At 45.3% G+C, this 13,454-nt stretch overlaps 1 protein-coding gene across 4 annotated transcripts in view; it reads right to left on the minus strand.

Moving 5' to 3' along the window:
* The window catches only part of RALY (RALY heterogeneous nuclear ribonucleoprotein), a 376,843-nt gene that overhangs the window by 64,733 nt on the left and 298,656 nt on the right, over positions 1–13,454 (minus strand). For all 4 annotated transcript variants that reach the window (XM_053248764.1, XM_053248765.1, XM_053248766.1 and 1 more), the window contains one exon: positions 4,348–4,611. In XM_053248764.1, the coding sequence (XP_053104739.1) occupies positions 4,348–4,603 (256 nt within the window). In that variant the 5' untranslated portion in view covers positions 4,604–4,611. The remainder of the gene's footprint in view (positions 1–4,347; positions 4,612–13,454) is intronic.

A 13,454-nucleotide genomic window follows, 5' to 3' on the forward strand; every position in this document is an offset into this window, starting at 1 on the left:
AAAAGGTCAGCCTCAGGAACAGCCAGGGAAGGAGATTCACTTGTCACCTGAGTCCTCCTCCTGGCTTGCTGCATTCAAACAGTTACCTCTCCTGGCTCCCATACTCAGAAGCAGCTCCTCATCATCAGCTGCCTTGTCTTAAAATACCCCACTACGGAGCTGACAGGGCTTAAAGCCTACTTCCAGCCCTGCGCCCCTTCCTGACCTTGTTTCCTGTTTCCTGCCACACCCAACCTAGTTGTCTCTCTAGAGCTGTCTCCTGCAGCTTTCCTTGCCTTGTCCTCTCAACCTCACTGGAATCCAACCAGCCTGGGCCCCTCTTGTCCCCACTGCCCGCTAAAGGGAAGGAAGCTTCAGAGGAGGGATGCCACGCTCTTCTCCAGCCTCCACAGGGCCACCAGGTAACATGGTTACCAGGTAACATGGCATCCTGACACATCTGCTGAGAAGTTTTCCTTGTAGGATGTTTAAGTATTTTAGTTAAGGCACTTTCAGTCAGACTGTGTTCACAAGTCACATGGTGGTTCTTTTATCAAGCTACTTGGAATCAGAGCATGCAGTGAACAATGCTGGTGGAAAGGTGCAGTTGTGTGGCTCAATTAGTGCTTTGCACCTGTGTGTGCACATTCTGTTGGTTTTTCCTCTACCTTGGTTGGGAGAAAGTGGGGCTTGGTTTGGCACCTCTGAGGGAGCCATAACCAGGTGCTGGGGGAAAACCACTGGGAATGGTCATAAACATCATACCCTGATCGTGAGCTTCCCAGGGGTATCTGCCTGGCCTCTTGGACCAGAGTCTTGGACCAGATGGCTGCTATATCTTCTAATGTGTAACCATATTTGCAATCCATTGGATGTACAACCCTGCTTTCCCAGGGTTCCACATTGTGTAGAAAAAGTATGGTTGGGGCTGCAGTTCAAAGCACATGCTTTGCACATGGAAGGCCTCAGGGTTCAGTTCCTGGCATATTCTAGGAGGACTGCAAAAGGCTCTATAATCCAGAGTCACTGGCATTCAGTGTAGACAATACTGGCCTAGAAATGCACCAATGGTCTGACTCAATATAAGGCAGCTTCACATGTTCAGTATGTGAATAGGATCTATGCACACATTATGCTGAACAAGTCAAGGTCAGGAGCAGGGAAGGAGAGTTCTCAGCTTGGTAATGGCTCTGTACATTCCTGGGCAGACACTTTTCCAGGTAATAAATATAATTTAACTGGAGATGCCAAGAATTGATCTTTGGCATGCAAAGTATGAGATCGTCCACCGAGTTGTGGACCCTCTTGAAATATCTCAGGCAGTATCTCAGGCAGAGGGCTTTCCCAGCTGTGCTACTTGAGATCCTTTAGCCAGAGATGCCAGGGAATTAGCCCAAGACCTTAAACATGCAAGGCATGTGCTCAACTGCTGAGCTTTAAGGGAGGTGGGCAGGGGTAAAAGAATCCGGGTCAGAGGGTTCCATCCATTCACTTGCCAACTAGTGGCAATTACTTATGGCATGATGTAAGTTCACCCCATGTATTACAGCCACTATTATATACACAGCATAACCTGCATTGGATGGAATGCTCATAAATTTCAATAAAAATAAAAGTTTAAAAGAAATAACAATATCCATCAGGAAATTCTTTTCACAGAGTGCTTGCTCACATATTATGTTTGCAGTGGAGGTAATCAGGATTATCCCCAAGGAAATCCTGTGGTTTCTCTACATAGTGTTCTCCCATTACATTTTTAGTAGCTCATGATTAAAACCCCTTACTGTGCTGCATGATCATTCATGGCAATTTTAGCGGAAGGCTGCTTTTTGTAATATGTGAGCATTTTAGGGCTGCGACTACGTATCATGGCTCTGAAGCACTATGAATAAGCTTTTGGTGTTTTTCACAGTGCTCATCACATTAGGTGCCTAATTTGATTTGGGACCTCTCAGTGCTGCTGTAGCGCACATTACAGCAAATATCATCATCACTTCCAAGGCTCCGTGTTCAACAGCTGGCGGCCTCACTGCAGAAAATAAAATACTAAACAACACCCACACACCTGGTTTTAGAACATCTGTTTTTCTTGCTGCAAAGTCTCTAGCAGATCTACAGCAACTTGCCCATGTTAGGCAGACATTATTCTGGCAAGAACGGAGGATAGGTGGCTTGCACAAAGCTGCCCCATTCACCAAACTCTGCTGGTTACCTTTACATTTAGGCCTGCAAGCCATAAGCAGTTTAAGGCTGCAATGCTAAACACATATCTGGGAGTAAGCTCACAAGTCAATATGCATAAGATTGCTCTGCAAGTGTATGTCTGCACAGAAGCTCCCCAGTGTCTTGATTTGGTGCTTTAGCACTAAGCTCAGCCATACTGCTGGGACTTACTGCTGAGAAAACATGTACAGGTTTGAGCTGTAACTCATCAACTTCAGCAAATTAAACAGCGATGGCCAATTTTAGTCAGTCTGGGGCTAGCTAAGGGGGCACTTGTGTATATTTTCAAGCTGCCTTGGTTTTTGGCATGTAGCTGAAAAAGGGAATGAAGAAAGATGGCTTTGCAATATTGATCGTTAATTTATTTCAATATGTGTTCGTTGTTGAGATACTATTCACATTCTCTGCAATGCCATGTGGATGAGTGGAATACTGCCCATGCTGCTGTGTCCGTGCAAGCTCTGCCAGCACTGCTACATCCCAACGCAGCTCGGCTCCAGTGTACAGCTGTGCAATTGCAGTTGTGTAGCAGGATGCCCACTGGAAATAACAGGCACCTTGTCGTGCAACTGCATTTGCGCAACTTTGTGCCAGAGTGGAGCTGCACTGGGGTACAGCAGTGTCGGCAGTGCTCCTGCTGCTCATGTTGCATCACAGTCACAGAGAAAGTGAGCCATCGTGGCTTTGATAATATGCACATTTACCCAAATGTAAACTAACTGATTATTTGATTAATTGGTTAAGAGGGAAGAGGTTATCCACTCTTTAATCCGTTCAGAGCTCTGCTTTAAATATTGACCATACTGTCCTGCGTTCCCCTCAGTCTATTTTGCATGCATTTGCAGTACAAAGTTGTAAAATGCAGAATACCCAGATTAAGGGTGCAAATGAAAGCAAGCAACATTTGCTTCAAATGTATGTGATAAAGTGACTCAATAATAAATGACACGCTTTTCTTCCTTAGAGATTCTTACTGGTTAATGTAGAAGAACATCAGCAGAAAAGCATACTCCTGTTTAACAACCAATCCAGACGATCGGTGTATTCAGCCATGTCCCAGCTTTACTCATGACCTGAACAGGGCAATTATTTTTTTAAGATGAGCTCTTGACTTACTTGCTCACAATGACAACCACTTAGGATAAAAGGGTATGTTTCCTCAGAATTAGAACTGCAACAAAGGGATTCAATAGTTTTGGTTTTAAATAGAATGAATCTTAGGGTCACACTATACATTACTTTAAGCATGTGATTGGGCTTAACATGCTTGCTTTTTTATTCAGTAGATAGCAGCAAATTCAGTAAATATCTGTAGATTGGAACTGTAGCATGGGGGAAAGATTTGATTTAATCCACTCTCATGGTCCCAATCTGGATCAGGTCCTCATAGTTATTTGTCATGGGGGAAAACAATCTCCCAGTGGCACTAATGTGGGGTGGAAGATCCAGACTGTGACCCTGGCAGGGGCAAATAATTAAATCCCAGTCCCCCAAATGCCACTGTGCCAATATGTGGGTGGGGGCTAAGGTAACATCAAGTTGAACCCCTACTTCTGATTTTGGCATCTTTCTTCCCTGTTGGGGTTATAGAATCTCCAGGAAAGCTATAAAGTGACATACTTGGAGAAACTAAACATCTTGGCTAGAAGACTTGCATAGCCGTCAGTCTACCACGATCTAGTTAGTTCAGAAGCTATACAATACCCCAAAGGCTGGGTCTGTGGTCCAAAGTGTCCCACCATGACTTCTAGGGATTGCACAACTTTTCAGCAGAAGCTACAGAGTTTCCCTAAGCTTGACCTTTTAGGACTCTCACTGTAGCTGGGAAGCTCTTTAGACAAAGTTGTGGAGCTTTTCCAAGCACTTCTCTTCACATAGTGCCAAGGGGAGAAGTGACTTCACACCATCTCTTAAAACAGCTTCAAAAATCTCAGTTTTTGTAGTGCCCCCCCTTCAAAGAAGTTCTACTTTGGGAGGGCAATTTTCAATACACAAATCAAAATGGAAGCATCATCAGCCCAGTGATGCACAAAAGAGACTTTCCCACAATGTCATAGAAACTTCAGTTTTCAGAGAGTTTTTTCATAGGACATATATACAGTTTCTGCATGGGGATATTAAAGAAAGGCTGGGAGGAGTCCTTACCTAGTGTCTGCCCGGCAAGTACTCTCCCATTCTCTCCAAGGACAGCAGCCCGTGCATGCCTCTCATTTGAGTACTGTACAAATGCATAGCCCTTGTGAACGGAGCAGCCAACCACCCTGCCGTATTTAGAGAAGATGGTCTCTACGTCTGACTTCTTGACCACTGCTGTGTTGAGGTTCCCGATGAAGACTCTGGAATTGATGGACTTGGGGTCATTCTTGTTCGTGATGTTACTCGTCTGCACTTTCAATGACATCGTGACACCTGAGTAAGGAAGACAGAAAGGGTCAGGAAGGTACTCACATTCTATAGAAAAATAGTCCCATAGAAGCATAAATGGATGATTATATGTGATTATAGAAAGATGACCCATCAAAAATCTGCATATGTCTACATGAATGTGATATTGGTGAAAACAAATGTGAGGCACAGTTCTAGTTGTCATTTGTACTTCACTTAGAAATAAATTTTCACAGATCCCTATTAAAAAGAACACAATGCTCCTGTAGAACCTTAAAGAAACTGTCTCGGGCTCTGGCCCCAGGTTTACATTTCAGCTTACAGTATTAAGGCTCTTGAATGTAGACATATTTGCATATTTATTTATTAAAAGTTTCTTATATACTGCCTCCTCCAAAGACTCTAGGTGGTGAACAACAATAGCTTCTCCAAGATAGAGCTGAGAGAGATTCCTGCCTGCAGCCTTGGAGAAGCCGCTGCCAGTCTGTGAAGACAATACTGAGCTAGATAGACCAATGGCCTGACTCAGTATATGGTAGTTTCCTATGTACCTAATACCAATAACAATTTAAAAAATAATAATTAAAGGTCAAATGCCTGGCAAAACAGGTAGGTCTTAAAAAGGGCTTTTAAAGCAACTAAGGAGGGAGCTGAACAAATCGGGGTGGGGGGAGGGTGTTCCAAGAAGAGGGGTGGCCACAGAGAAGGCCCTCCTACGGGTCCAGGCACCACGCACTACACCAGGGCCCGGGACACTAAGGAGACCAGCTGAGAAGACCTCACAGGATGGGAGAAAGAGGTCCCATAAAGCCCTTTTCAGACATTACATATACATTTATAATAGACTTCTATGCATGTTCTGGCAATACATTCATTTTAAAAGTGAACTTGGGTACAGGCCCCCTCAAATGCAGGGTACAGACAGGAAGTGTACTACTGTCCATGCACTGAACATAATGTGTGAATAAGTGAATTGTGTGTACAAAGCTGTATATGCATGCACTCTGCACAGACTGTACATGTGTTGAACATGATGGGTGAATAGGGCTTAAGTGCAGTAGAGATTTAACTATCCCCTTCCTCTTGATAGAATAAGAGGAAATGTTTATAGATTGGGTTGTGCAAAAGATGTGGAATCATCTTCACTACAGAAATAAGGGGGAGAGGGTGGGGGAGAGCAGTGGAAGAAATCAACAGGTGAAATGACGTCTGTTTCATCATTCATCTCATTGGTGCATTAAAATATTTTTAAGAAGCAGATCTCTAGAACATTAGAATGGCCCTGCTGGATCAGGCCCATCTAGTCCAGCATCCTGTTTCACACAGTGGCCCACCAGATGCCGCTGGAAGCCTACAGGCAGGAGCTGAGGGCATGCCCTCTCTCCTGCTGTTTCTCCCCTGAAACTGGTACTCAGAGGCATCCTGCCTTTGAGGCTGGAGATGGCCTATAGCCCTCTAACTCGTAGCCAATGTTAGACCTCTCCTCCATGAAGCCATCCAAACCCCTCTTAAAGCCATCCAGGTTGTTGGCTGTCACCACATCTTGTGGCAGAGAATTCCACAAGTTGATTATGTGTTGTGTGAAAAAGTACTTCCCTTTGTTGGTCCTAAATTTCTTGGCAATCAATTTCATGGGATGACCCCTGGTTCCAGTGTTATGTGAGAGGGAGAAATTTTTTCTCTTTATCAACTTTCTCCACACCATGCACAATCTAGCAATTCTAGGAATAAGTCACTCTTTCTATCACCTCTAAAGAAGATGTAATGTATCTAAGCAATAGTAGGAAGGAACTGCCACTCAGGTGAATATGCATAAAATCAGCACCCCAGAAGGGAAAAGATATAGAAGGGGCAGCAAGATAACTGCTAGGATGATGGACATTCTAGGACGTCTGCCCAGATGACCAGAGACTTATCACAGAAAGCTTAATATGTTTTTGCCAAGCTACAAAAGCTTTTAGTAGGGTTAGTATGTTTTTTGCCAAGGTATGAAGCTTTACTGGAAGAATTCCAGAAACTGAGTCCTAAACAAGGAAGTAGTTTGGAAGGAGGAATGGATTGTATTGCTTTCTTAACACCCCCGTCAAGAGACTATAACTGGACCCCCAAATCCTACCCTTCCAAATGCCTTATGAGATCCCATCCCACTGCAAGGCTGGGATAGGGAGATGAAAAGGGCAGTGGGAAAGATAAAATCTGTTTCTCACCCAGTTTCTCTCCCTTACAACTCAGCTAAGGGTTGCATCCCAGGAAAGTGAGGAAGAGGGTGTTGTCTCTAGAACTGAACACTTTTCTACCCTGCCAGTTCCAAATGGGCCCCCATCTGGCTCTGTGGGCCCATAACCAGGGCCTGTGTAGCTTACTCTCTGCTGCCAACTATGCATGTTCACATCCATATCAACAAACAGCATACCCTGAATGCTTTCCATTTCACACAACACTAGCCCTTCACAAGCATTTACAATCTTTGCTTGACTGGCTCTAAGACTCTGCTGTCTAGTGAAGACTTTTCTACCTGCCACTTGGATTGCACACAGCCATGATGAGGTCTGAAAGCTGTTTTCAATATGCAGAGCAGTATTGGCCTTGGAACACCATTGGGCATGTAAAATCCACCTTTCCCACTGCTCTTATGGCTTATGCATTATGCATACTCTTAGATCAATCTGAATAGATTTATACTCAGCATCTGCAATCCAAACAGAGCACAGAGCCAGACTTTAACTTCCATTTTCACTCCCACAATGCAATGGCAGCGTGACCGGTGTCAGTGAGCTCAGTTCCCAGCAGGTAGTTCTGAAAATCAGACTGGTGAGGCAAAGCTTAGTTTATCATCTATCTCATACATACCAGTTTTCTAGTAATCCAGGGCTGAACTCTCTCTCAGGCACAGTGGGGCAGGCCAGTGCATGGCATGTGCATGAAAATGTAAATGAGACCATTGTGATCATGATGCAATATTTGCAGCCACATATTGATACAGTTTGAAGACTGGTTATGAAAGTAGAGATGTGGAATTGAGCTAGAATATTTACAGAGGCATTTTCATTCATTCCTTCATTCATTTGATTTCTATACTGCCCTTCCAAAAATGGCTCAGGGCAGTTTACACAGAGAAATAACAAACAAATAAGATGGATCCCTGTCCCCAAAGGGCTCACAATCTAAAAAGAAACACAAGATAGACACCAACAACAGTCACTGGAGGTACTGTGCTGGGGGTGGATAGGGCCAGTTACTCTCCCACTGCTAAATAAAGAGAATCATCACATTAAAAGGTGCCTCTTTGCCAAGTTAGCAGGGGTTAATTTTGCTTAATATTTGCTAAAGGAAGCCTTACTTTTGATAGTGCAGGACTAAGGCTGCAATCCTGTACATACTTACTAAGAAATAAGTCCCATTGAAATCAGTGCAATTTACTTCAGAGTAAATGTACATAGGATTGCACTGCACCACAGCTTTCTTTTATCATGGAGGCTCTGTCATGGTTCTTCTCTCCCTTATTCCTTCTCTCCCCTTGAAATGATGATTGCAACAGCCTCCCACAGGCCAGATTACTCAGCAACAGAGAATAAGGCTTTAGTCAAATTATGACTCTTGTTATGGTTTGTAAGATGATTTAGCCAGAGTGATAAGCTCATCTTGCAACAAACACCCTTGGCTTCTTTAGAATTTCAGAACAAAGTGGTTATTCTTTTTTAAGAACAGAAGTATAGTGACCACAGTCACTTCAGGAGAAAAATGTAGACTGTTAAAAATCTGGCTGGTGGGAAGGAAAAGAGCGGGGTAAGATGAATGGGAGGGTCTGTGGGTGGGAGGAATTTTCATTCGTCCGTCTCATTCTATGGATGTGAGCACTGAGAGATTAAAAAAACCTGTGGCTTATGGGTGAAGAAAAGTTTGGGGCTCTAGTAACCATCCAGGATTGGCCTGGATGCTACCAGGGTCAATACTGGCCTCCCATGAGATCTTAGTGGCTTGATATCAGGGATAACTCTTGCTGACTGCAGAGAGACTGCTCTCCAGTACATCCGAATTCAGATGGGAAAGCCGGGGGATGGGAGAGGGTGTGGAGGGCGTGTCCAATGGAGTGGACCCATGGTTCTGTGTTACATGTGAATGCGGCCACTGTAAAAGATATAGGGGGAAAGTCTCCCAAGATAGTTTCTATTTGAGATGCCTACCTGGTACAATGCTGTATAATCCCCCACAATAGCATTTCATCTGGCCCCGATAGCCTTCACATAATACTACTGTATATCCTACAAGCAAGAGTTACCCACTTAACTCATCAAAAGACTCCCTAACTTCCATCACTTCCCTGGGTATTTTTGCTCCAACTGTTGCTGCTCCTGGTCAAAATCTGCACCTGATTTTTTTTATATCATATATTTGTCTGGCTTCAGAGGTTTGTTCCACTTGACAGCAAACCTTCCTTAGCCAGAGAAAAGAACTACAGACTGACAGACAAGTGAGCTAACTATTTGCACATGCTAACGAGTCATGGATGTTTTGCTCCTTTCAATTTTGAGTGGATACAGCATTGATTCCTTTCACAGCAGGCTTGCATTGGGTGCCATGTTCTTGTTACAGCCTCCATCTGGGCAATGAGTTATCACTGAATTTCAGCATCTGAGATGTTTTCATTCTGTCTTGTCATCCCTATTCTCATGACAAGTTGAAATAGAAGAGCGGAAGCGAGTGAGTTATATCTCACTCCAGGAGCTCCAGTTTTCATCAAGGTTTGACCTGATTGATTGCAAAAACCTTCCGGTCACTTGTTAAAAGCCGTAGTGAAGGTGCTGGTTTCCATTCCAACCCCAATGAATTATAGTTTGCCTTCACAAAAACATTAGCCTGCTTTTCTCAAAGAGTGGAGAAGCAGTGCTCTCAACTATATCATGATAGCTAAAAACTAATATTGCATCATTAGCTAATAGGTTTGACTCACAAAGGGTGAAGTTCACTGCTGGGCAGAAAGCCATTGCATGGCCACATCCTACAAGGCCTTCATAATGTCCTGCTTCAGTCAAAACAATACAGTGATAAGTGGGTAACCCCCAACAGGCCTTCCTGTGCTAGTTCTTTGGGTGGGATGCCGTCACTTTTCATAGTAGCCTCCCTAATGCCAGTGACTCTACACGATGCAGTCTATTAGCTGCATAGTGTGACAGGTAGAGCTGCCAGGTCTCCTGAGTTTCAGGCCCTGAAATGCAGCAGCTGGAATCTGAATGCTGATAGGTGGTGCCTGGCAGATCCGGGCATTTGGTGGGGGCAGAGGACTGCAACCGGATGCTCCAGGGAAAAACCTGGCTGTGCCTACTGAATTTCAGCATGATAGTTATGGGTAAAGCTGCCATATGGCTAAAAAAGGGGGGGGCGGGGAGAAAAGATTGGTCTTCTGTAACTTTAACAGATGCACAGAAGAGGGAATTTCAGAAGGTGCAGCTTTTCTTTCCCCTGCATGACAAACTGCAGCTGCTGAAATTCCCTCTTCTGTGCATCTCTTAAAGGTACAGGAGAGCTGACATCTTTTTCTGTATGGCAGCCCTAGATATGGGGCCAGTTTGGATGAGACTTCAAATACTTGTGTGTGTACAGCTGACATTCAGATGAACAGCACACCCTCCCGTGATAAAGGCACATGCCAGGAGGGTGTCAGAGATCCATGAAATATGTCATGACAGCTGCACACTTGGCGCATTCCCGTTCTAGTTGCCTGGGCCAGGGAAATATCATCCAAACTAGTCTCTGGATGGTACAGCCAATAGCAAACGTTCTTGAGTGAAATCATGGGGATTCTGCTTTTTCCCATTCCGAGTGGATACAGATTGCTTCTGGTCCTTCCCTCTCCAATTTGGGAATGCACTGCCTGCTGAGATGTGTGGACTGATCTTCTTGTTGGCTTTCAAGAGGGCCTTAAAGACACACCTTTTGAGGCTGTTCTCATGCGCAGGCAAAACCGTAAGGGAGCCCCGGCTGTTAGCCAGGGTTAAGGGCACAAAAACACCATTAGCTGGGCTAACTGACCGTGTGTCGGTACCACACAGCTCTGTGCGGCACCGACACACCAGCATTCTCCTGGCTGGCATTGATAAACACTCCCCATAATGCACAGTGCATTATGGGAGTTCCAGGGGCCTCCCAGCCCCCAGACCTCCCTGCTTCTGGCAGAAGCCAGCAATTGTCTGGGCATCCGATCTGCCCACTCAGCAACGAGGAGAGGGTAATCATTCTTCCCCTTGATCATTAGAAAGGGCTCTTTAAATCAGGCCTTTTGAGTCTTTTAATTTAATTGCCCATGAGAAGTGCCAGAAGCTGCATGGCTCCTGGTGGGACCCATGGTGCCAGAAGCTGCATGGCTCCCGGCAAGACCCCAACCTAGGGAGCCTGCTGGTTAGCCAAGATTAAGAGTGCAAGTGCGCTTGTCACCCAGGCTAACTGCTTGTGTGTCAGCGCCAACTGCTCCCAGCCATCAGTGAGGGGATCCCCACAATGCATTGCGTGTACAGAGGCCCAAACTGGGCTACAGCTGGCCCAGACTGTAATTTGGGAGGTCAGTAGGGGGGTTGGAGGAGCCCCTGCCGCCACTGCGGCTGCCTCTGCCATCCTTGGTGCCTTCATTTTCAAGTAAAGGGTTCCCCTTTCACCACCACCCCCTTCTTAGGCTAGGGAATCCCATGTATTTGATAGGGAAATCCTAGCTGGATTCATCTTTACAAGTGTACCCCCAGAGCCGGCTTTTGGCTGGCTCAATGGGCAAACTGGACCAGACCCGGTTCACCCAAGCCCAGACTGGGCTGGCTTGAATCGGGTCTGAATTTGAGCTGAACTGGCAAAAACTGGTTCTGTGCACATCCCAAAACCTTGCTTATCATCACACCAAAAAATGTGGCTTAAACAAACAAAACCCCCTAGACACATTACATCCTTCTGAATAGAGAGCTCGTCTTGTGGTAGCAAGCATGACTTCTCCAAGATAGGGCTGAGAGAGATTCCTGCCTGCAACCTTAGAGAAGCCCCTGCTAGTCTGTGAAGACAATATTGAGCTAGATAGACCAATGGTCTGACTCAGTATATGGCAGCTTCCTATGTTCCTATGCTTTCAGCAGAGTTTTCTAGTAGTTTCTATATGGAGCCAAAATGTTTAAAACAGCTTTTTACATGCTTAAGGTGTAGAGTTCAGTGTCTTGTGAAGGTGCCTGTGGATTTCTGCTTGGACAGTAGGGGCTGCTGTTACACTGGGAACATGCAGCCTGACATGCTCACTGGCTCCACTGTTAAGAACATGGATTTATTCTTTATAGCCCATGATCTGGCCCTTGAAATCTCTAGCTGAAGACAGAGAGAGAAGGCAGCGATGGTGTCCTACTTCACTCATTCCCACCATGGTCCTGAAGTCTGCCTCTTGCTGGGGTGAACTTGCTCCTCCAGGTGTGCTGCCCAGCAGATGAGGAAGGGGCATGAGTGACAGATCCAAGAGGGGAGTGGGCAGAAGAAGCTGCAGCGGCCTCTTTTGCACTTCAGCTGGAGATTTAAAGGGCCACATCCAGTGTCAGGTGTTAGTCTGAGCTTCCAGCCAAGAGGCAGCTGGCTGGCTGCCACTGTGCCTCCTCAAACATGCCCACAACTACATCACCAGAGCGATTACAAAATGTGCAATCAGATGAATAATAGGCTACAAGCATCAGATTGGTTTAATTACACCAACCCGATTTTAATCTTTTTTTGTGCCAGCAGCAATTAGGATGTTGAAGAACATGTTAGCTGTGTGTTGCTTGTTTCCACAGAGGTAAGCCCAAATCGAATAAAATAACAGGTCTGTTTTCTCTGACATAGTAGGATGCTGGCTGAATCTACTCCATGTGCTTTCAGAACTGCTTGTACCAAATCTGTCTTAATGAAACAACCGAACTCAGTCTCTCCAAACAATAGGAACATCATTGCAATCACAGCTGAAATGGAATTCTCTCTCCTGCCTATGGAGCTTATGTAACACTAAAGTTAATATAGGTTTAGAAGGGATGAAAAATACTAATCAGTAAATTGATACCATTAACTGATTTATGGGCTGCAGGCTAAAGACTGAGTTCTGATTAATTAGAGCTTGCCACCTGGGGATCTCTCACCACATCAGTTCGGAGCCAGGCAACCAACCCTTGTGCTCTCTGCTTCTCCTCCCTCAACCCCTGCTGAAAGAATCAACAAGGGGCTGTGAATGGTCTTGGTTAGTACTACAGAGTGAGTGTTATATTGAGCTGTGGGCAGCAGCCTGTAAGTGGCACAGGGCTCAAAGCCAAGATCAGGAGAGTTAAGCAGAGAGTCAAGAACCAGAGGGCAGGAGAGGAGGAGAGAAGAGAGTCAGGCATCAGAAAGGAGGAGAGAGCTGGTCTTGTGGTAGCAAGCATGACTTGCCCCCTTAGCTAAGCAGGGTCTGCCCTGGTTGCATATGAATGGGAGGCTTGATGTGTGAGCACTGTAAGATATTCCCTTTAGGAGATGGAGCTGCTCTGGGAAGAGCATCTAGGTTCCAAGTTCCTTCCCTGGCATCTCCAAGATAGGGCTGAGGGAGATTCCTATCTGCAATTTTGGAGAAGCCGCTGCCAGTCTGTGTAGACAATACGGAGCTAGATGGACCAATAGTCTGACTCAGTATATGGCAGCTTCCTATGTTTCTATGTAAACCAGGTAAACTGACTAGGACCATGAAGTATGCCATAGGTCAAGAACAAAGGCCAGGGTCAAACCAGGTACACAAACGAGAAGCCAGGAGACCAAGTAGTAAGTCAAGGTCAGGAATGGCACCAAAGGTCACAGAAGGAAAGTAGCCAAACAGACACAGCAAACAGCAAACATCAGCACCAAGG

This window comes from Hemicordylus capensis, chromosome 4, assembly GCF_027244095.1.
Source record: "Hemicordylus capensis ecotype Gifberg chromosome 4, rHemCap1.1.pri, whole genome shotgun sequence".
NCBI lineage: Eukaryota > Metazoa > Chordata > Lepidosauria > Squamata > Cordylidae > Hemicordylus > Hemicordylus capensis.